Source organism: Entelurus aequoreus, linkage group LG20 (assembly GCF_033978785.1).
Source record: "Entelurus aequoreus isolate RoL-2023_Sb linkage group LG20, RoL_Eaeq_v1.1, whole genome shotgun sequence".
Lineage (NCBI taxonomy): Eukaryota > Metazoa > Chordata > Actinopteri > Syngnathiformes > Syngnathidae > Entelurus > Entelurus aequoreus.
In genome coordinates this window covers 4,773,683-4,798,585 of record NC_084750.1, presented here as the reverse complement: position 1 = coordinate 4,798,585, position 24,903 = coordinate 4,773,683, and the positions used below count along the sequence as shown (strand labels likewise).

Genomic DNA, 24,903 nt, shown 5'->3' with positions numbered 1-24,903 from the left:
TCTGCATGAAAGTTTAAAATAAGCATATATTAATGAAGTATGAACACGAATGTTTTAATGTAGACACATAGAATCATCATACTGCTGTGATTATATGCATCAAGTGTTAATTCAAGGCTAAGGCAAAATATTGAGATATATATCGTGTATCGTGACATGGCCTAAAAATATTGAGATACTAATAAAAGGCCATATCACCCAGCCCTACTTCCATGTTACTTGGATGGATTTACCCTTGTGCAACCCTTGGGCCCAAAATGTCTTCCTTATGTGCTATGATGGATCATTTTGAAGGTTGGTGCTCTGAAATTTCGCCAGGGAGTTTTTAGCACGTTTAAAAAAATAAAATTGCATTGTGTTTTTGATTGCGTAAAAAATAGTACCCGCACTTTCTCTCAAGAACTTTTTCGACTCCATTGACTCCCATTATAACTGCTACTTTTAACAAGCAGCAATCCTGTGCTTTTTCCATGTAACCCAAATTAATCTCACAATATTGTTTCGGTGTAATGGCACCACTTAACAACCAAACAGAGCCAGAAAACCATGAACATTATTCTAAGATCAGCTGAAATGCAAACAAATACAAACAGAATGAAATGATCTTGGGAAGTTATATATAACATGGTGTGGATATACAAACGACTTACGTATACTCAAACTCAACTTTCTCTATCATTCTAGCTCAGTATGCACTGTAAAAAATAATATTTCATTCTATTGTATTACAATCAATGTCATGCATTATTCAAGGCTGTAATTACCCCACCGCCAATATTCCACTCTGCAACTTATTTTTTTTTTTTTTTTTACAAATATTGCATACTTTGCATTTTCCCTCATTTAAATGTTTTTTATTTTGACAAAAGGACTGTAAAACGTTAAAGCAAAAAGAATACTAAACCTTAATCAATATATAGATCTGAAGTTGTTATAAGATTTTAAACGTTAAAAAATAATTTATTGCTGACAGGTCCCTTTTGGATCCTAAGAGTAAGTGTGTGTAGTCAATCTTAAGGTTGCACAAGGGTTAAAGTTGCATTTTTTGCAGGTAAACTACAGGTCCTATCCTGTTTCAAATATATCTTTGACATTCAGACGTAAAAATGCAGGCCGGATCAGGTTCTTCCAATCGAAACCATACTGTGCCAAAACTGAACTGAACTGTACCACCTGAAAGCTTTTGCTGCCATGCAGTCTTGAATGGGGGGCCAAATGAACCTTTTTTGGTCAGACACCCACAGCTCATGGGTGGAATTACAGGTTAGGCAAGTAAACGTCTCCACCTCTCAAGCTGGAACCGCCTCACACTCAACATTAAAAAAGGCATCGGAATATTGGTGGAAAAAATCTGGCTGCAGATGTAACTATCAGCACAGGCTAAACTAAAGCGATCAAGGCCCGATTGGCGGAGGCGACCGACACCATCTACTGCTTTCTTTCTAAATACAAAAAAAGTATCCACCACCTGTTGAATACCCTAAATGCTGCACAAAAAGCTACAAAGTCCATTCTTGTTTTAGTGCAAAAGGAACATTGTCAAAAGTTGGAGTTATATATTTCAATGTAAAAACAATTACGTTCTGGCATTCTAAGGTGCTGGTATAGTAGTATGTCAAGTCAAACACCAAGACGCAACAACAACTACAAATCCTTTTCTGATTTTTTGAAATAAGAGACGGCAACCATTATGAAACTTTTTACCAACTTAACTATTGCCAAGCAATTCCAAAATAAGAGATTGTGACTAGTTGGAAGTGGGAAGGGCTTGCAAGAACAGTCGTGTCAAAAGGCCAGCTAGATCTAACGCTCTTATTGACTACACTACATACTTCACAATCATCTTTTCCCACAAGTGTCGTGTTCCAGGTTTTAGGTGTTCAAGCAAACTTACGGAATGGTCTTTTGCTGTTGGTTTTGTATTTGTTGTTGTACGACTTGGATAGAAAAAGAAATCAAGGTGTGGAGACTTTTGGTGCATAGAGTTAATTGATAGAAAATAATTAGGGGGAACTTGTGTGTGAATATCAACCACACACAAACACAACTTAAGAATTTGGTAGTGCAGCGCAACGCTTTGAACCCCCTTCTGAGACATAAAAACATCCTCTCCGCCTTATTAGTTTCTATGAAAACACTAAGTGTGTTCATCACCATGCATACCAATCATCTACTGTCATTGCAAGCCTCCACAAACAATGCCATTTAGATCGATAGCAAGGGCAATTATGCAGAAATGGCCAGCAGTGTGATGTTACCATTACACTTTTAACAGGTAACAAGAGGTAGGACACGAGGCCATTTCCATACAATTACACCAGTGTCACAATATGGCCTAAACTCCTATTTCACACACACACACACACACACACACACATACACGCACGCGCACGCATGCACACATGCACACACCCCTATCTATTGGAGCTCATACCAATGCTATGCTATGAAAAGTGCATCCAAATGTCCATGCTTTGAGACCAGCACCAATAAGAACAATATTGACATCATAACAGTAAATATCAAGTACATGGTGTTCAGAATGCCCCACAAACACAGTCAGTCGGATTAATAGTTGTTTTACAGGTAAGAGGGGAGAATACGTCTCTTTTCTTGTCTTGATTTGAACCACTCGTAGGCGAAGTGGTTTACAGTGAAAACATCTCGCAAAGGGTCCTTTTTGTGCTTTTCTGTCTTTTTTGTATGCTTGTCATGTAAAGTTTTATAATCTGGCTTGGCCCCAATTGAAAACTGTACACTGTCATCAAGGACCACACGAAAGAGAAATGCGACTAAATGCAACATGATTAAAGATGACTAAAAAGCGCCCTATCTACTCGACATCTACGAACATACCAGCTGCAGGTGAAACACCCCTCTGCCATATCTCTTGGTTAAAAACAATGCATAGTTAGACTACATCCGCTCCATTCACGACTATGAACATTCGCTAGCTTAAACGTGTTAAAAGTGGACGATAGAAAAAGTCAGTGACTGACTTGAGACTGTTAAGTCTTTCAAAGGCAAGAGGATATTTGCATTGGACTCTGTACACAAATAGTGTTCATTTAGATTACATATGGGGCATTATTTTTTTTTATTTTTTTTAAAAAACATTGGTTTCGGCAGTCTCCACTGAGTTCTATTCAAAATATACCTAATTTTTACCATAAAAAAAAGCCATTTTGATTAAAAAAACATGCCCGTGCTCATGAGTTTTAGGACAGAATGTTTCGTAAGCGAATTTTGATCTTTAAGTGTTGCAGCTTTCAGGCCGCTGTACCGAATGTGTCGCTATGGAAACGCCACACCAACGTCTGAGTCAAAGACATTGCTGATTCCACGGGTATGTACATTAAAAATAGAGGGTTGTTTATCAAGGAAGAGATACACGCGTATAGGTTTCTAAAACAGGACTTGGCTACATGCAAATCCATTAGAGAACAAAAGGACTTACTAAAAACAAATCTATAAAAAGACAAGGGAACCAAACTGTTTTGATTTGTACATCGTGCGTCTAATCAGCACGGCTCAGAGTACATACAAAAGTGTGTTTTTGCTGGGAACCAGTCCCAATACACGAGTTCAGCACTGTAAGCTTCTGTTCTATGAAATCACTAAAAACCCCTCTCTTGAACATTCTGAGTGTTGGTTCAAAGTTGATGGGTAAGTTGTCCCAGATTTGGCATAAAACGCTCAACGTGGACAAATACAAATAGTTGATAAGAGGAAGGTGATCTCTCAATGGCACTTTCACGTGAAAGGCTCATCAAGTACTTAAATCCTGATTGAAGTACCCATTTGAGTCAGTGCGCTTTGCTGTGATTGGCTGTTCAATAATAATGCGTCTTAACTCATGAAGTCTTTGACATGGAAACAGGATTAAAACAAATAGGGAGGTGAGGTGCTTCTAATTCATAAAGCACCACGTTGAATAACAATACTCCTTTCATACTTTGCAACATAATTGCCCACAAGATATACAAATATATAGCAAGAACACAGCTCATACCCCAAGAAAGAGGCCTTCTTTTGCAGCTTCTGACATCTGGTTTGGCTAGGGTGGGCATAACGGGTACCTGCTAGTTGTTAGGTAGAGATCACGCTGTAAAAGCACACACAGTGAGGGCTAGTGTTTCTTCAGCGGGGTCTCGCCCACGCCAACCTGGTGCTGTGCAGTCTCAGGCGAAGTACATTGTGCGCAGGGTGTCCTGGTGGATCTGAACGGCTTTGGCCAAGGCCTGCTGGTCGCGCCCGTTGCTTTGGCCCGATGTGTGACTGCCCTCGGCGCTGAAAGACAGTAGTGTGAATGCTGTACGGGTTGTGGATGTGCCGATTCTTACCTGTCGTGCTCTTTGTCCACCAGGTGATAGCGAGCGCGGAACGCCACCAAATGGGCGTAGTAGGCGGGCGCCGGAATGGAAACCGAGCGGGTGCAGCGCACGTAGGTGTGACACAGCTGGTAGGTGAGGACCTGCAGCTCGTCGGCGGAGAAGTGATTGTCGTCCCAGAGCACGTGGTAGTGAGACGGCCGGCTGGTACCCTGCAGAGTTTGGAAATCGACCATGCAGTCTGTCCTTAGCCGGACACGTTAAGGAGAAATGCCAGAACGCAGGCCGATGCATTGGAGTCCAATGGTTTCTTATTCCTCTTTTTATCTATAGAAGCAGCCAGAAAGCTTCCTCCAATAATTTATTGTAGTAAACAATTCACTGTTATACTAGGTCTGGCCGATATAACCGAAAAATACTTTTTTTCACCAAAAAATTTGATTTACGATTTTTACTTTTTTGAGGAAACCAATAAATACAAATGACAGAGATAATTCAAAACAAGTTTTGCTTTTATTTGATCAAAAACTAGTAGTTTGAAATGACACTGCATCTTACTCTTAGCAAAACTATTTTTCATAAATTGGTTTATTTTTAGAACAAGTATATATTTGACTTTGTTTAATTGGTTTAGTTTTTTTGAAAAATATTTTCTACAGATTAATTTTAGCTGTTGTAGCTAATTCTGGCTCATATGTGGATCAATATGCATTGCTCTAATCAGTTTTTTGTTTTTTTTAATTCTTATGTAAGGCAAAGCATAAGTCTAAATTCTTATGCATATAATAAAAGTCCAACTTTGAGATCGATTAAGTACAAACTTCAATCTTCTGTCTTGAATAAAATACTTGTGTAAATAAAAATGTAGCATTGAGATGAGTCTAGTTTTAATGGGTGGATGCAAACAGGCTTTTCTACCGTACCATGAGCACCAACCTAGCTACGCGCAGAGCGAGCGCTTAGTGATCGTTTTCCACACTGCTTCTTTCTCATCACTGGTACCTTGTGCAAATGAGTCCACAAGTAGGCTGATTTTTTTGTGGGAGTTTAGTTGTTGCTGCGGTCTTGTTCGCCTCGTAATGAGTTGCATTTCCCACACGGCATGGCGAGGTTGGGAGAGTGGCCGTGCCAGCAAATTGAGGGTTCCTGGTTCGATCCCCAGCTTCTACCAACCTAGTCACTTCTGTTGTGTCCTTGAACAAGACACTTCACCCTTGCTCCTGATGGGTCGTGGTTAGCGCCTCGCATGGCAGCTCCCGCCATCAGTGTGTGAATTTGTGTGTGAATGAGTGAATCTGGAAATAGCGTCAAAGCGCTTTGAGTATCTTAAAGGTAGAAAAGCGCTATACAAGTGTAACCCATTTACATTTGACTGGAGGCTCCGGTTTTAGAAACTGGAATAAGTTTGTTGTGCTGCTGACTTTTTTTTTTTGTTATAAACAAACTTTGCAGCGTGCAGTCACGTCTCTTGCCTCAAAACCAAACCACTGACTACACTTTTCTTTTCTTTGTAACAAATGCCTCGCTGTCGTTTGCGTTAGCAATAACCATTTTGCAATGTGTGTGAATCTCCGCTAAGGAAGGGGAAGGTTGGAATTTACAAAAGCTCATGGGGGTAAAAAAAATGCCTGAACAAGAGGCTCAAAACATCAATGTTTTATTTTTTAAATCTTCAGCAACAAAAACTTACATTTAACGCCCAGGCATAGTTATACTATTTTATTCATTCTAAAAGGTATGACAACAGTACATTTGAGTGTAGTATGACACTATTTACCTACAGAGCCCTTACTTTCAATAAAATTATGTTTTAAATGAAACTGATCCTGATGTATCTAGTAAACCTGCATTTTCTAAGGTGGAGGGGAGACTTATCCCTCTTCTACTTGTGTTTTTATGTTGTGTTATAAAACACATTTTTTCCCCCATCCAAACACAAACTAGCTGCTAATAGAGAATCGGCTCTCTGCCAATCACGGGAAGCCAATACAGCCTCGTGATTGGCACATCAATGATAGGGGCGGGTCCTCCTCAGGGGCACAGGTGAATAAAGTGCTCCTTTTTTGTTGCTGAATAGGTGCATTGCTATGGAGCCAGAACACTGCCAGTAAGATTTGGTATCAAATATAGACATTGTAGAAAAACTTGTATTGGCACCGAAACAAGATTTGGCAATAAATAAATACAAACATTGAAGAAATACAATATTTTTGGTGGATGTTTTCGATGCCAATATTCATATTTATGTACACTTTTATTCTTTTTGTGTGTTTCAAATGTTTTTAAGATCACTTCTCTTTGGTCTATTTTTGATCTTTTTTCATATATAAGGCAACACTTATAACATTAAAGGAGTCATATTATTATTATTTTTTTCTAAATTGAAAACACTTCCTTGTGGTCTACATAACATGTAATGGTGATTCTTTGGTCAAAATGTTCGCATAGATTATGTTTTACGGATCATCTTCAAGCCGCTTTCTGACAGCCGCTTCCGTATGCGCCGTTTTGTGAGCGGTCTTATTTACGTGGCTCACCTTCGGCAGCATCTTCTCCCCGTCATCTTTGTTGTAGTGGTGTAGCGTGCAAGAAAGGGAGTCGAAGAAGTGTAAAAAGATGGAGCTAACTGTTTTAATGACATTCAGACTTTACTTCAATCAATAACGGAGCAGCATCTCTTCATCTGGAAACAACACCGAAAATGTGTCCCATGAAAAAACGTCCGACCGTAACTCTCTAATAACTAAAGTTCCTTGGGTGATTAATGTAAACTCACTACACCGGTATGTTTTCATCGCGAGTTTACTGACAGATATAAGTAAGAACTTTACACTACTTTATATTAAAAATGGCAACAGCGGAGGATGAATGTCCCATAACAAGAAGATAGAGAAAAATAAGTTTATCAACTACGGTGTCGCCACGGATTACAAAGGCGGACGCGCGCAATTTTTCCGGATTTATGCAGATCCTAAATACACATCAGCAGGTACCAGAAGGTAAGAAAAGTTGCTTTTGCATAATATTGAGAAACAAAACGCCAGATAATATGTCTTACCTTATACACACGCCATAATAATACTCGTATGTTGAAGCACACCAAGCGGTGTGGCTTCATATCTTACCACACCGCACACTTACCATTACACCATGTACCAAATAAAATTGCTTTGAGGTCAGTAAGCAAAACCAGAATTATTCCGTACATTAAGCGCACCGGGTTATAAGGCGCACTGTCGAGTTTTGAGGGGAAGTGCGCCTTATAGTCCGGAAAATACGGTAATATTTTTTCCTTGATTCCAAATAATACAAAATAGGAGTATACATTTAGATATCCTAAATGATATTCCACATAATATTTACATGTACATTTGACAGTACAACCTACAACACATTTTTAAAACATCAACTGCTTCAATGTAGGGCTGAGGGATTATTTAACATTAATTTAAAAAACTAGGCTGGACTTTTAGAGGAGACATTTCTATTAACAATTACATTAAAACATCTTAAAAATAACATCTGAGTAGTCATTTGTGATGTTGCTGTATGTAATTCAACAAGAAAGACCAAGAAGATCTCTGCCTTTGTGGGACATCTGGACTTCCTTCACAGGTGTGTTTCTGAGAGGACATCGAACTACAGAACATCATCATCGAGTGAGCGAAGCTGATGGTTGACTGCCTGGTTACATTTTTTTTTTTTTAAATAGCAATCATAATAAATCCTTCATAAACTGCATTCTAACTAACTAATATGAGTAATAACTTTAAAGTTATTTCACCTGCTTTGTAAAGAGAGTTTATACATAGTGATAAATTAAATATTTAATAAATAACAGAACTATATCCTAATAACCTCTCAGTGCTGAAATCTACTGCATATATAAAACCAATTGTGAAAGTAACGAAGTTGACCATAGTGCTTTACAAAGTAGTCACAGAGTAATAAAAGTAGGTGACTGTATTATGTTTACAAATCCAATATTTCTCTGCGCAGATGAATCTGCCGACAGCAACATATACAGGCCGACTGAAGATAAATGTAAAAAACTACTTTGTCTTCATAATTTCCTATTTTGAATCTTCTTTCAACTTAATCCAGAGGCCCTCGGTTCTCCTTTCTTCTTTAACGGTATTTTACCTACATGCCCAAGTGCAGTAAAATTGCTTCCGGGTAAACTTGTGGTAAGCCCCGCCCACTGGCACCCACCCCTCCCGCTAAAGCAATGCCCTTAGTTTGAAACCGTAAAAAGAAGCGAAACTGGAAAAAAAAGAAAAAAAACGTAAAAAAGAGAAGCCAATGTGAAAAAAATGTATCATAAAAACACACAAAAACAATAAAAGTGTACAAAAATATTAATATTGGCATCGGAAACATGTCATGCTTCGATTGAAAAAAACATCTACCAAAAATGTTGTATTTTTTCAATGTTTGTATTTATTTGTTGCCAAAACTTGTTTTGGTGCCAATACAATTTTTTCCACAATGTGAATTTTTTTGGGATACCACATCTTACTGGCAGTGTTCTGGCTCCATAAATTGCTGACTGAAAGAGGTCTTCTGCTTCTGTTCACCAAAGTGTGTTCGATCAATGTTCACGTGTATTTCAAGACATATAAATGAATAAAAAAGTCTAACCAAAGATTTCACTTCACTTCATGAACCCACAACTGTTGAATACCATTGATTTGGTTACATTTCTTGTTTTCAGATACCGGCACTGTTTAAAAAAAATATAATCTGTAGCACAGTCACTTATTTTTGCATACACAGAATGTACCGCATTTTCCGGACTATAAGGCGCACTTAAAATCCTTTTCCCCCCCAAAACTCGACAGTGCGCCTAATAACCCGGTGTGACTAATGTACGGAATAATTCTGGTTTTGCTCACCGACCTCGAAGCAATTTTATTTGGTACATGGTGTAATGATAAAAGTGACCAGTAGATGGCAGTCAAAGAATAAGAGATACGTGGTAAGAGGTATGATGGCAATATCACTCAAGTAAACACCAACATTTTATATGTTCCATTGAAAATATGGCGCTCATAAATCGCTCAAAAATCTATCAAAATGTTAAAAACGACTTTGGTAAGCTATGAAGCCGCACCGCTTGGTGGATTGTCGGCGCATTAAACACACGAGTATTATTATGGTTTGTGTATAAGGTAAGACATTATTTGGCGTTTTGTTTCGCAATATCATGCAAAAGCAATTTTTCTCACCTTCTGATACCTGCTGATCTGTATTTGGGATCTTCATAAATCTTGAAAAATTGCGCGAGTCCGCCTTTGTAGTACATGACGACCCCATAGTCGATAAGCTTCTTCTTTTTCTCTATCTTCTTGTTATGGGGCATTCATCCTCCGCTGTTGCCATTTCTAATATAAAGTAGTGTAAAGTTCTTACTTATATCTGTCAGTAAACACACCATTAAAGCGCTAAAACATACCGGTGTAGTGAGTTTATATTATTCACCCAAGGAACTTTAGTTATTAGAGTTCCGATCGGATGTTTTTTCACGGGACTCATTTCAGGCGGGTGAGTAAATGCTGCTCCGTTATTGATTTAAGTAAAGTCTGAATGTCATTAAAACAATTAACCATCTATTGACATTTCTTCCACTCCCGTCCTTGCACGCTACACCGCTACAACAAAGATGACAAGGAGAAGACGCTGCCAAAGGTGAGCAATGTAAATAAGACCGCCCACAAAAAGGCGCATCCGGAAGATACTTTCAGATAGCGGCTTGAAGATGATCTGTAAAACATATTCCATGCAACATTTTGACCAAAGAACCACCATTACATGTCATGTAGACCACAAGGAAGTGTTTTCTATTTAGAAAAAAATAAAATAAATGAGTCCTTTAATGCGCCCTATAATCCGGTGCGACCTATGGTCCAGAAAATACGGTATTTAATTGTCAAGTACAGTATATATTAAGAAGCATCTTTATTTGCTGTTAATTGTTTCTTTTAATGTTACTAATGCGCCACTTTTTGTTTCAGTGATAGCATACTAATCACAATATGTGCGGTTGTTGTTGTTATTGATTTTTGCACACACGCCAAAAAGAGTTCATGTAGAACTTACCTGTATGCCAGCGTGACTGCAAAGATAGAAGTCAAATTCGGATGGGTGAGTGATTTTGGTGTCTACGGTGGTACCTGCAGGAATGTTTCCACTCTTTCCCACCTGTATAAATGTAAGAAAAATACATTTAGACCATAAAACGTGAAAAAGCAATAACACTGCTAATGCACAATATTTTTTACCAAGTTGATACCGATAACATCCCGCGTTTTAAGACTGATAACTTATTTATATCTATTGTTTTGATAAATGGAGATTAGAGGAAATGAGTCTCCTTCGTCGGGTGGCAGGGCTCTCCCTTAGAGATAGGGTGAGAAGCTTGGTCATCCAGGAGGAGCTTATAGTAAAGCCGCTGCTCCTCCACATGGAGAGGAGCCAGATGAGGTGGTTCGGGCATTTGGTCAGAATGCCACCTGGACGCCTCCCTGGGGAGGTGGTGTTTAGGGCATGTCCGACCTGTAGGAGCCAGGACACGTTGGGAAGACTATGTCTCCCGGCTGGCCTGGGAACGCCTCGGGATCCCCCGAGAGGAGCTGGCTGAGGAGAGGGAAGTCTGGGCTTCTCTGCTTAGGCTGCTACCCCCGCGACCCGACTCCAGATAGGCGGAAGAAAATGGATGGTTGGAGATTAGCGTGTAGTGTAGAGTCAAACAAAAATTGATTTGACAAAATGTCCCTTTAGATTTGTCCTAACAGAATATGACATCACTACTACAGTCGGGCAAACATTACATCCATAAATCACTGATGCTTATGTCCTCATTATGGATGGGTATTGTGTACATTTTAACCGATGCTAGTTAACCAAATTGGTACTTAAAAATGGTGCAGGTGAATTGAAAAAATAGAATACATGCAAATTTTTGCAAAAACAAACAAAAGCCAAATGCCTTCTAATTTTTAGGGACTTTTGTGACATTCAAGTTGAACAGACGAGACATTTAAATATTTTAGTGATATAAATGAAATTAGTAAGTAATGCGTTCAAAACGAAGAAAATCGACAACAAATTGTGATATTTTTTGCAGCAATTGAGAACATAAAGAATGTGTAAAAAATTACTTATTTGAGTTATGTTTATTGCACAGAATTCCGTTGTTCCTAAATGTAACCTTGCTCGAGTAAGTGGATATTTATATATATTTATTTATTTATATATGCACCTTATTGCTTTTTTATCCTGCACTACCATGAGTTTATGTAACGAAATTTCATTCTTATCTGTGCTGTAAAGTTCAAATTTGAATGACAATAAAAATGAATTCTAGTCTAGTCTTTTTGTTGGCTAGGCTAGCGCTGCGGTGCCAACAGTGGTGGGCAATAAAGTTAGAAGAGTGTCAAAGGCTTCTGTCAGGATGCTCATTACTAAACAGAATGTTACTTGCACAATTTTACAGACGAGCGATTGTTACAGTCTGCATTCACTTGGCCCCGGAATAAGGCACAGATAGCTTCTTTTTCAAGCAAGTCGCTTGTTAGGTTTGATGTGTCGAAGCCAGTTGTTTTTTTTTGGTCTTTTCTCGCGGAGTGTTCGCAGGGCATGCGGGTCAGGCGTCACACGTGAGTTTTAAGAGTAGAGAAACAGACCAACGGCACGACCAGCGCCATGTTTGTTTACACCATTAGGTCGATCGCGAGCTACCGGTCAACCGGAGAGGGTGTGTCGGTCGACCGCCAGCCAGGCATTAAAAAAATACACCTACAAAATTAGCCATCGTCAAGCTTCACTATGACATAACTTTCATCACTTGAGAGACATTCACGGCACCCGAGGATCTTGCGAGATGACGCTGGCTGCTGCGAGTTCAGCATGAAGAAAAAAACCACCGGCAGAAACGCGAGAAGCACTTTTTATTTCAACTTTCACCCCAGCACGCAGTTCCTGTCTTCACAATAAAAGTGCAGCTCCATCCTGCCTGCTTTAATAAGATAAGGGTCTCCGATTACTAGCGCTCACAAGCTAGCGAGCTACGGAGTTAGCCTCCAATGTATTCCTTGTAAAGCGTATACAAATGAGTATGGAAGCTGGACAAATAAAAAGCTAAAAAAACAACCACTTTCATTTCATATTGGAAAGAGAGGAGGACTTTTTTCCCCCTCCAAAATGTAAATTCAAAGTTGTGGAACTTATCAGCACAACTGTGACTCCTGTCTGATTCCAACCAATGCGAGTCATCAGAATAAAGTAATACATCAATTTATATTCTTGGTTCTGGTTTAATTTATTTAGACATTTAAGGGATAAAGAGGGGGAATTTTCTTCATGAAAGAAGGAAATCTATATGCGTTAAACATGTTTGTATTTTTATTAAATACCTCAACTTAGACTAGAATAAAATAGACTTTATTGTCATTATATTAGCATACAACGAGATTAAGGACTCCAATTTAAGGTGCGGTAATGGGAACAAATATGGGATAAAAATAAATTACACAAGAGGTAATAAAGATAAAACTAAGAATTGCAATAAACAGACTACTATCCAATAAAAATAATATGCAATCCTGTACAATATACAAAACACTATACAAAATACTGTAAAATATACAGAGCAAGACAAGAGTACCGGAGTAATAAATAACAATCAGTGTCGGATGTATTGCACTCGAAGGGTAATATTGCACAGTAGAGTATTAGGGTAGGATATTGTATAGGGGTGAATTATTTATTATTTATTTATTTAGTCATTCGATAAGGTGCTGGCATGCTGAAAAAGTGGTCCGGTGACTTTCAGGGCAGTTTGTAACATCCTACAGAGTAAGATAGCTTGATTTTGTTCACCCTAACGCATCTATATGGAGCGTTTTTTTCTTCCATTTTTTATCGGTTGTCAGAGTTGTTTTTTTTATGTTATTGGATTATGGGTGTGACGTCATAATTCCCTAATCGACACGATAATTATTGGACCCCTATCTTTAATGATGACTGAAAGATACAGACCCTCTCGTTCCTGTCTGTACAGAACAATCTGGTGTGGTGTCTTTTCTGGACCACGACAAATGTAATGCCAGGCTGGTAGTCCTTCTCTAGCTTGATGCAAGCCTCTCGGATTGCCAGTAGCTCATGTTGAAGAACCTGTGGATATCAATCAAAAGCAAGGAGAGAGGATTAGCGATGGATTGGATGTTTGTTAAACAAAAGAGCATTATGCGTCACCTGGTTGAACTGGCCCTCGGAGATGCCATCGCGGTAGTAGATGATCCGCGTGGGCTTGAAACGTGTGGACTTGTAGAACTGAATGAGAAGCTCTCTCACCATGGTGGCTAGGTCTTGGATGATATCCTGGCGATGCTGCTGTACCCGAACCGTGGCACAGTATCGGCTGGGATGGGCGTCCATACTACCAACAACCTGAGGAAGAAAAGTAAGGCCTATTGAGCGAAAGTTATACTCAATACTCAGGAATGTGTTCCTTACAGCGGCAATAGAGGGCTTTTTGCCATCTCCTGCGGGAGGATGAGTTACATCAGCACCAAGAAAGATGACAGGCTGTTGAAACACCAAGGGCCTAAAAAAAAGATTTAACTAGAGGTAAGATTAGGCACGGAAACATCAGTAGGATGATTTGGCGTAGGAAGGTTTCCACTGACCGGCCCTGAGGAAGCAGGATGTTGTTGACGCCGCCCAGCTTGACGTTGATCTTCAGACAGAGGTTGGAAAGTGTCTGTGGCGTCGGCTTTTGGACATTCTTCACCTGCACGCACTGTGTGGCCATGCCAAGGACTGTATCTCCGACACGCTTCACCTCAGCTACATCACAGATCAGTGAATTGAAGGTGAGCATACAATACTGCATGAACTAAGAAAAAGATAAGACCAGCTCCCTCACCGTAGACGGGCGTTTTCCCCGGCAAGATGACAACAACCAGCTGCAGGCCCTGGTACGTGTACTTGAGGTGTCTGAACATGGGCTCCACACTGTCTGCGCCCTGGGCGTACTTACAGAAGCAGGGCTGGCCTTGGATGGGCATGCCTGCATCCCGAGAGATCTTCCTGAGCTGATCTGTGAATGCTCTGAAAGACAGGACCATTGTTTTAGTTGTATACATGCTCAGTGCACTAAGCTGTGCATGTGACTCACTTTAGCAGAAGTTCAGTGCACTGTCTCTGTGGTGCGAAGCAAGCAATGGCCCACACTTTGATCTCAATGCCGGTGTGAAACTGCTTGTTTCTCATGTCCCACACTCCCTGGATTGGCGTAGCTATTGCCTTGTTCTGCGAAAAAGGCGATGTAAGCGACATTTCTCAGCACTCGTTGAAGAACAGACGGGCTGTTAACAACATTCTTGGAATTATTGACTGCGATGAACATACCCTGCCTCCGTACAGGATGGATGGCGCCTGGAGAACCCGGCCGTTCACTTCGGTCATCTCATCCCTCACCATCACTCCAAATTCGCGGACATAAGGGTCAGTGTTGAAGTTGGCGCTTCTCATCTAAAAACAAAGAAAATAGCATCTTAAATGTTGCCCTGTACTTGACTCTGCTATGCTAATAAAATAAGTCAGCATGGTCTTAAATTGTTCTAGTAGGCATGTTTACCTCTGTCAAGGTAAGTTCTCCGATACCATCACTTTAATACTAAATACCACATTGATGCAAATGTAAAGAAAAAAAAAGGTGCGTCAACTAGTCTTATATTTGCTATCTAAAAATGTATGCATGCAAAACAAGTGTGAAAAACAACTTCTCCCCAAGCCACACGGAGCTTTCTGCACGCACGCAAGATCAAGGAATTCATCATAAGTACATTAACTTACTCAAGGACATCTACACAAACTGCACTACCACAGTTACGATGCACAAACCAAGCGAGAAAATCCACATAAAGAAGGGTGTCCGACAAGGCGATACAATTTCGCCTAAACTGTTTACAGCTTGTTTGGAAGGCATATTTCGCTCTCTGGAGTGGGAGGATAAAGGAGTTGATATCAACGGAGACAAATTTAATCATCTGAGATTTGCAGATGACATTGTTGTCTTGGGAGAGCAAATCAGTGAAGTGGAAGATATGCTTAAAGACCTTGCAAATGCCAGCAAATGTTGTGGATTGAAAATGAATATGAAGAAAACAAAAGTTATGGCAAATTCCATGGTACCTCATGGACCTGTGACTGTTAATGGAAATGAAATTGATGAAGTTAATGAATATATCTATCTGGGGCAGAGATTTAGCCTGAAAGAAAAGAGTCAAGAACAGGAGATTGGGAGGAGAATCAGATTGGGCTGGTGCCAATATGGAAAACTGAGCAACATCATGACAGGAGAAATACCGTTAAGCCTAAAAAGAAAGGTCTTTAATCAATGCGTGTTACCAACCATGACATATGGAGCTGAAACCTGGGCATTGTCAAATAAAATGGAAAAGAAAATAGCAGCAGCACAACACAACATGGAAAGAAATATGCTTGGAATCACATATAAAGACAGAAAAACAAATGAATGGGTGAGAAAACGAACGCAAGTCCAAGACATTATGAGAACTATCAAATTCAGTAAGTGGAAGTGGGCTGGACATATCAGTAGAACAGATAATAGATGGACTTCCCTAATGACATCATGGAGACCCATGGATGGGAGCAGAAATAGAGGAAGACAAAGAGTGAGATGGCGAGATGAGATAGACAAATATTGGGGAACAGTGCAGTGGCAGGGAGCAGCTAGAGATCGTTCACTATGGCAGAAACATGCTGAGGCTTTCGTCCAGCAGTGGACTGACAACGGCTGATGATGATGAACACCAAGAATATACATTTGAAAGGCAATTTAAAATAAATAAAGAATAGTGAACAACAGGCTGAATAAGTGTACGTTATATGACGCATAAATAACCAACTGAGAACGTGCCTGGTATGTTAACGTAACATATTATGGTAAGAGTCATTCAAATAACTATAACATATAGAACATGCTATACGTTTACCAAACAATCTGTCACTCCTAATCACTAAATCCGATGAAATCTTATATGTCTAGTCTCTTATGTGAATGAGCTAAATTATATTATTTGATATTTTACGGTAATGTGTTAATAATTTCACACATAAGTCGCTCCTGAGTATAAGTCGCACCCCGGCCAAACTATGAAAAAACTGCAATTTATAGTCCGAAAAATATGGTTTATATATTTTTTTCACAATCTATTAGTTTTGTCCTATTGTGTCTTTACCCAAAACATGTCTTGAAAAAGAGTTTGTCTTATATTAAAATCAATACGATAATTTCAACCATAAAGTTCTGTTGTCAATTTGTTCTGTTGTGAATTTATCATCAGGTACTCACCAATTTACTAATCTCATCCTGACGGTCCGGGGCCGATCGGGCAGTGGCACGGATCATAGTGGAGGTCTGATTGTCCGTCAGTTTTTTGATGCAGCGTTGTCCTGCTACAATATTACACACCTACAAATACAAAAGAGGCGCTGAACAAAACTGCTGATGTATGAGAAACTTATGAAATCAGAAAGGTCCATGTTGTTTACCTCTAAAGGAAGGTAAGTATGCTTCTGCTCCTGTCCCACCTGTAAACATGGGAGGTGGGGGTATCGCAGCATGAGCTTGTACTTATCTTTAAAATACTGCGCCACTGTGCATTCGATAGTTTGGCCGTTCTCCTGCTGCAAAGGGAACCTGAGAGAAGCATGAGGGACCAGGTGGAGGTGAGGAGAACGAAAAAACACAGCATGAGCCAGCAGAGGGGGGGAATAATAAATACATCTAAGATTATTCATACGTTTGATGGCTGGCTGGTCTTCTGGTCACATTGCAAACTCTGTACTTCCTCTTCATTTGTCCACAATGTGTGATCTCCACCTTTAAGCCTGCATGGCAGGATGGAACCAAAGATTATTGTCTACAGGACTATTTTTTCAGAAGCCTCAATATCTGCAGTCTAAACAAGTTAAAGGGTGATGAAATGTGTCTTTTTTTACTTAGAAATGTTGTTACAATGTTAGATACTCGTGTTAAACAATGCCAAGCGTCAAATCATAAGGTTAATGCATTTGCAGTCTGGCTACGTCGTGATGTCACAGCATCACAGGAGGTACTTATTTGGACATAAAGTCAAGCTCTCAGCCAGAAGGGAAATATCTCCTGCTTCAGGCTATGAGAGAAAACACAAAAAAAGGTAGGATTAAGAATTATTTTCCTCTAATCGCAGCATGTGTATCATAACACCGACATGCAGTGACATAAATGCTGTTCAAAGCATCTTTTTTTACGCAGAGTCTGAATCAATCGAAGAGCGTGCAGGTGTACCTATTGTTGTGACCAGGTGAAGCTATATAATGACGTTTATTTTTGAACATTCCTTTAAAAAATAGCAGTGACAAAATCATGATAAATATTTAAACAGCGTACATTTTCAAAAGATACATAATGATTAGAGATGTCCGATAATGGCTTTTTTGCCGATATTGTCCAACTCTTAATTACCGATTCCGATATCGATATATACAGTCGTGGAATTAACACATTATTATGCCTAATTTTGTTGTGATGCCCCGCTGGATGCATTAAACAATGTAACAAGGTTTTCCAAAATAAATCAACTCAAGTTATGGCAAAAAAATGCCAACATGGCACTGCCATATTTATTATTGAAGTCACAAAGTGCATTATTTTTTTTTTTTAACATGCCTCAAAACAGCAGCTTGGAATTTGGGACATGCTCTCCCTGAGAGAGTATGAGGAGGTTGAGGTGGGGGGTAGGGGGTAGCCGGGGGTGTATATTGTAGCATCCCGGAAGAGTTAGTGCTGCAAGGGGTATTTGTTCTGTTGTGTTACGGTGCGGATGTTCTCCCGAAATGTGTTTGTCATTCTTGTTTGGTGTGGGTTCACAGTGTGGCGCATATTTGCAACAGTGTTAAAGTTGTTTATACGGCCACCCTCAGTGTAACCTGTATGGCTGTTGACCAAGTATGCCTTACATTCACTTGTGTGTGTGAAAAGCCGTAGATATTATGTGACTGGGCTGGCACGCAAAGGCAGTGCCTTTAAGGTTTCAGTGGCCAAGGGGTTAGAGTGTCCGCCCTGAGATCGGTAGGTTGTGAGTTCAAACCCCGGCCGGGTCATACCAAAGACTATAAAAATGGGACCCATTACCTCCCTGCTTGGCACTCAGCATCAAGGGTTGGAATTGGGGGTTAAATCACCAAAAATGATTCCCGGGCGCGGCTACGCTGCTGCCCACTGCTCCCCTCACCTCCCAGGGGGTGATCAAGGGGATGGGTCAAATGCAGAGGACACATTTCACCACACCTAGTGTGTGTGTGACAATCGTTGGTACGGTACTTTAACTTGAACTTTTAACTTATTGGCGCTCTGTACTCCTCCCTACGTCCTTGTACGTGGCGGCGTTTTAAAAAGTCATAAATTTTACTTTTTGATACCGATAATTTTGAAACCAATACTGATCATTTCCGATATTGCATTTTAAAGCATTTATCGGCCGATAATATCGGCAGTCCGATATTATCGGACATCTCTAATCATGATACATTTGGAGAGAATGGGGCGTGGTTTCATTTGCAATCTTGGAAACCGTCACAAATGGCCCACGGTAAAAAAAACAACAACAAAAAAAACCTCAGCATTCAGAGGCATACAAAACTCTGTGCAAGCCCACACTCAAATTCACCAACCTTATGATTTGACACTTGGACATTGTGTAACATGAGTATCCAATATTGAAAAGACAAAAATCATCACAGGACCCCGTTAAAATGTATTAAACACAGTACCTTTGATTTCTTTGGTAAATTTAACTCTTTGAGAGTCTGTTAAGGGCTTCTGTTGTTCTTCAATGCTTTTGAAATCCAAGACCTCGCACATGAACTCTATTACAGGCTGAGCTTTGTAGAAAGCGGTGGCGGAAACTGCAACAGGACAACATTTGAATGAAGTGACACTCCAGATTCATTGCGTTTGAAATGTACCGTCAATGTTGAGCATCATTTTCCAAAGAGAAGGCCTGACGGACTGGTGGAAGCCGAACCACACCTCTCGACCACCGCCCAAGGGGTTCGAACAGCCCTCGGAGGGGGTGAAGAAAGAGCGGCCTACTGGAGTATACCTGCAAAAGTGTCACATTATTTATCAATTTGGTTACATGATTGCTACTGGAAGTAAGAGTGTCCAGATACAACTTTGCTCACATCCCATGCGATACTGATATTTTATCATTTTGTAATGTGGAATGTTAAAATCAATCAATTAAAGTTGACCTTCACAGCCCTTAATCACAAGTGTCTCAAAGGGCTGCACAAGCCACGACGACATCCTCTGCTCAGATCCCACATCAGGGCAAGAAAAGGCTTGATCAAGTGAAAATTGGTCAAACAGAGAACATCCATCCATTTTCTACCGCTTGTCCCTATTGGGGGTGCTATAGCCTATCTCAGCTGCATTCGGGCGGAAGGCGGGGTACACCCTGGACAAGTCGCCACCTCATCGCAGGGCCAACACAGATAGACAGACAACATTCACACTCACATTCACACACTAAGGCCACTTTAGTGTTGCCAATCAACCTATCCCAAAGGTGCATGTTTTTGGCGGTGGGAGGAAGCCGGAGTACCCGGAGGGAACCCACGCAGTCACGGGGAGAACATGCAAAATCCACACAGAAAGATCCCGAGCCCGGGATTGAACTCAGGACCTTCGTATTGTGAGGCACATGCACTAACCCCTGTTCCACCGTGCTGCCCAAACAGAGAACAATGGTACATATTAGAAACACTAACTTATTTATTAACCATCTGTAATAGACTTTGGCTGTTTTTAGTTGAAGTGGAGTGGTAATTGTTTTTGTGAAACATCAAGTGGCCAAAATAATGAAGTCAGTTGAATGATGCAAACACGCTTGATACTTGATATGGTCTAATACGTATCTGCCTTGGAGACCTTGTATGTGTGAGTAATATTCAACTATAATATTTCATACTTGTTCGTATTGACAGATGTGCTGTTCTTAGACTGTATCATTGTTTAAAGACACGTATATCTAGATTGTGTGCTTAGCTGTTGTGTCGCTATTCGCTCCAAGTCGCTTCTAGCGTACCATGTTTACAAGTTTGGTCTGTTCTTGTATTCTAGTGGAGGACATTTAGGCTGCGTTCACACTGCAGGGTCGGATGTCTAATTCAGATTTTTTTTGTCAAATTCAATCTTTTTATGTAGTCAACTACATTACAAAAAAATTTGATGTCTCACGTGAAGGCAATCTGACCCGCGTGCAGACTTGACTTCACACGTGCTGCAGTGTTTACAGAAGTAAACATGGCTTTCATTCTAGTCTCATTACTGGCGTATTTGTGACCATTTCAAGGATTTGGTGCTATCAAAGGCAACATTTTCTGAACTGATTTATTGTGTGTAGAAAATGAAGAAGGAAGTGTTTTGGCTCTGGAAGTTAGCGGGGACATTTTACTGTCCCGTCTGCTCCAAAGAATGTGTCTGCCAGCAGTCGGAGGCAGAAGTGGTGGAACATAGATACAAGTTCCTAAAACATGATTTTCACCAGTTTTCTGCTCATTCGTCAACTATTTATTATGTAACCCTCTATTTTGGCTAAGACGTTGATGACGTTCTGGTCAGATGAATGTGATCGCAGTATGGGAGTGTTCACACTGCAGTCGCATCGCGTACATATCCGATTCATATCGACATACCACCTGTCTCCCACCTTCCGTTTATTTCCAAAATTCTCGAAAAAACTGTTGCACAGCAGCTAAATGAACACTTAGTGACTAACAATCTCTGTGAACCTTTTCAATCCGGTTTCAGGGCAAATCACTCTACGGAGACAGCCCTCGCAAAAATGACTAATGATCTATTGCTAACGATGGATTCTGATGCGTCATCTATGTTGCTGCTTCTTGATCTTAGCGCCGCTTTCGATACCGTCGATCATAATATTTTATTAGAGCGTATCAAAGCACGTATTGGTATGTCAGACTTAGCCTTGTCTTGGTTTAACTCTTATCTTACTGACAGGATGCAGTGCGTCTCCCATAACAATGTGACCTCGGACTATGTCAAGGTAACGTGCGGAGTTCCCCAGGGTTCGGTTCTTGGCCCTGCACTCTTTAGTATTTACATGCTGCCGCTGGGTGACATCATACGCAAGTACGGTGTTAGCTTTCACTGTTATGCTGATGACACTCAACTCTACATGCCCCTAAAGCTGACCAACACGCCGGACTGTAGTCAGCTGGAGGCGTGTCTTAATGAAATTAAACAATGGATGTCCGCTAACTTTTTGCAACTCAACGCTAAGAAAACGGAAATGCTGATTATCGGTCCTGCTAGACACCAACATCTATTTAATAATACCACCTTAACATTTGACAACCAAACAATTAAACAAGGAGACTCGGTAAAGAATCTGGGTATTATCTTCGACCCAACTCTCTCGTTTGAGTCACACATTAAGAGTGTTACTAAAACGGCCTTCTTTCATCTCCGTAATATCGCTAAAATTCGTTCCATCTTGTCCACTAGCGACGCTGAGATCATTATTCATGCGTTCGTTACGTCTCGTCTCGATTACTGTAACGTATTATTTTCGGGCCTCCCTATGTCTAGCATTAAAAGATTACAGTTGGTACAAAATGCGGCTGCAAGGCTTTTGACAAAAACAAGAAAGTTTGATCATATTACGCCTATACTGGCTCACTTGCACTGGCTTCCTGTGCACTTAAGATGCGACTTTAAGGTTTTACTACTTACGTATAAAATATTACACGGTTTAGCTCCAGCCTATCTCGCCGATTGTATTGTACCATATGTCCCGACAAGAAATCTGCGTTCAAAGAACTCCGGCTTATTAGTGATTCCCAGAGCCAAAAAAAAGTCTGCGGGCTATAGAGCGTTTTCTATTCGGGCTCCAGTACTCTGGAATGCCCTCCCGGTAACAGTTAGAGATGCTACCTCAGTAGAAGCATTTAAGTCCCATCTTAAAACTCATTTGTATAATCTAGCCTTTAAATAGACCCCCCCTTTTTTAGACCAGTTGATCTGCCGTTTCTTTTCTTCTCTCCTCTTCTCCCCTGTCCCTTGCGAGGGGGAGTCGCATAGGTCCGGTGGCCATGGATGAAGTGCTGGCTGTCCAGAGCCGGGACCCCGGGTGGACCACTAGCCTGTGCATCGGTTGGGGACATCTCTGCGCTGCTGACCCGTCTCCGCTCGGGATGGTTTCCTGTTGGCCCCGCTGTGGACTGGACTCCCGCTGATGTGTTGGATCCACTGTGGACTGGACTTTCACAATGTTATGTCAGACCCACTCGACATCCGTTGCTTTCGGTCTCCCCTAGAGGGGGGGGGGTTACCCACATATGCGGTCCTCTCCAAGGTTTCTCATAGTCATTCACCGACGTCCCACTGGGGTGAGTTTTTCCTTGCCCGTATGTGGGCTCTGTACCGAGGATGTCGTTGTGGCTTGTACAGCCCTTTGAGACACTTGTGATTTAGGGCTATATAAATAAACATTGATTGATTGATTGAAAGAGGCCTGGGTCGGATATGAAAGATTCAGAATTGCACTGTTCACATTGACATGAAAAAATCCATTACAGGTCGCATATGGGCCAAAAAATTGCAAATGTTCTTTAGTGTGAATGAGGCCTTAAATGATAACAGGCTGCGCAGCTTTGCACAAGTTAAGGCGTGACAGGACCGCTTGTATTGGAGCGCTTATAGCAGATTTTAGATGCAAGCCAATATCTTTAGATCAGGGGTGTCCAAACCACAGCCTATACATATACATGTGTACATTTTGTTATATATATATGTATTTATATGAATATGTATGTATAGTAGTATGAAAAAGAGTCAAATGAACCAAAGATTCTTCCCAACATGCCTGTTTCGTGGTTGTCCACTCATCAGGCGATTGTGTTTGTTTTTTTAAATATGTATGTATATATATATATACACACACAATTACACACACACATATACAGTATATGTATATATAGATGTACACACACACACACACATGTTTATGTTTATATATATACATATATATATATTAATTAATACATAATATAATTGGATATTAAGAGTATGTAAAAGCTCAACTTCTACCTTGTTTACTTCTGTGACGTAATGAATCAGAAATATCAAGCAGCGAAAATGCGTCAAATGTGGATAAGTGTGGAGGGAGTGCTTTGCATTTCTCCCAACATGCATTGCAGGGCCTTTAAATGGGTGTACTTTCATATTATATGTTGTGCTTGAACAATTCTTTTTATAATATCCACAAAGTTCAGTGAGCAAGTTGTGTTGTGTGTGATCATGTGTGTTGACTTGTTGTGTTAGTTTATTTGCACCGTTAATGGGAAAGGTTGTTTGGATTGGATCATGCTGTGCTGGGTAGATTTCAAAGAGCAATTCATGGTAATTAACCTGAATTACACATGATGTCTTCAAGATGGTGGCAAAAAATAATTTTGTCAGATTCAGAAACTTCAGGTGGAGAATCCCTGCGGGCCAGATTCCTTATTAAACCCGTGACGTCTTTCCAAAATGGAGCCGCATTTCACCCGCGGCACATAGTTTGGACACCCTGCTTTAGATACTCAACATCAGACATCGGGACACTCCTAATCGAAACTATGAAACATGGTCTCCAAGCATGTGTGACCATTTTTTTATTCCATGTGTTCGGACCAACCTCATAGAGGGCAAATGTCTCATGACCACATCCAGGGCTTGTATGGTCTCAAAAGGGACGCTGGGTAGCCGCCCCGACAGCGCCTCGTGAAGAGCTTGCAGGCTAACACAAGACACCCACTTGATAGACACTTTGAAACTGCGGTCCTTGCCCTCGCCAGGAATGGTCACCTCAAGCTCAACCTGGGCAAGGAATAAAGAAACGGATGTTTTTGGCTCAGTTCTTGTGTTTTTGCACGTTAATAAAACATCACCTACTTTGTCTCTGCCTATAGGCAAAGGCATGGCAGTGTACAGATTCTTTCTGCCGTCATATACTGGCTTTCGATCCCCAAAGATTTGTGTTTTAAAGTGCTGGACCATGTGCTCTACGATTTCACTGAGAGGGGGGAAAAACAAACAAATGATCATGGTTTCATTTTGACAGCATCATTGAAAAGAAGCCAGCATAAACTTCTACGCACCGGTTGACCCTCCTGGGACATTTCTCTGGCTTGATGTCAATATCATAATGGTACACTTCCAGTTTGGGGATTTCCATCTCGAAAAAATTGGCCTGCAGCTTGATTGTCCTGCCCATGGTGCCAAAGTCTGGCCTTGATGGGGGCTTGAAGACATATTCTGGCACTGGAGAAGATGGCGGGTCTAAAGCAGAGAGGCGCACGCAGTTAGAATAACAGGAAGACGCCTAATGGCGCTTTTTTAGTTTTCAAAATAAGTAGCATGGGAAACTGCGAAAACCATGTTGCAATGAACGCATCAGTCAGAACAAGGCGGGCTTCAGCAAGGTTTTTC

General features: G+C 40.6%; 1 protein-coding gene across 3 annotated transcripts in view; it reads right to left on the bottom strand.

Moving 5' to 3' along the window:
* Window positions 1–24,903, bottom strand: part of ago2 (argonaute RISC catalytic component 2) — a 45,630-nt gene that overhangs the window by 11,921 nt on the left and 8,806 nt on the right. For 2 of the 3 annotated variants that reach the window (XM_062029258.1, XM_062029256.1), the window contains 18 exons: window positions 24,573–24,753; window positions 24,367–24,487; window positions 24,110–24,291; window positions 19,371–19,507; window positions 19,176–19,310; window positions 17,165–17,252; window positions 16,914–17,061; window positions 16,714–16,833; window positions 14,745–14,867; window positions 14,512–14,645; window positions 14,260–14,444; window positions 14,021–14,180; window positions 13,848–13,938; window positions 13,587–13,781; window positions 13,371–13,505; window positions 10,431–10,532; window positions 4,344–4,543; window positions 1–4,290 (listed from right to left, as the gene is read on the bottom strand). The exon at window positions 1–4,290 is cut by the window's left edge and continues 2,225 nt beyond it. In XM_062029258.1, the coding sequence (XP_061885242.1) occupies window positions 4,182–4,290; window positions 4,344–4,543; window positions 10,431–10,532; window positions 13,371–13,505; window positions 13,587–13,781; window positions 13,848–13,938; window positions 14,021–14,180; window positions 14,260–14,444; window positions 14,512–14,645; window positions 14,745–14,867; window positions 16,714–16,833; window positions 16,914–17,061; window positions 17,165–17,252; window positions 19,176–19,310; window positions 19,371–19,507; window positions 24,110–24,291; window positions 24,367–24,487; window positions 24,573–24,753 (2,546 nt within the window). In that variant the 3' untranslated portion in view covers window positions 1–4,181. The remainder of the gene's footprint in view (window positions 4,291–4,343; window positions 4,544–10,430; window positions 10,533–13,370; window positions 13,506–13,586; window positions 13,782–13,847; window positions 13,939–14,020; window positions 14,181–14,259; window positions 14,445–14,511; window positions 14,646–14,744; window positions 14,868–16,713; window positions 16,834–16,913; window positions 17,062–17,164; window positions 17,253–19,175; window positions 19,311–19,370; window positions 19,508–24,109; window positions 24,292–24,366; window positions 24,488–24,572; window positions 24,754–24,903) is intronic. The other variant, XM_062029257.1, reaches the window with a different exon arrangement.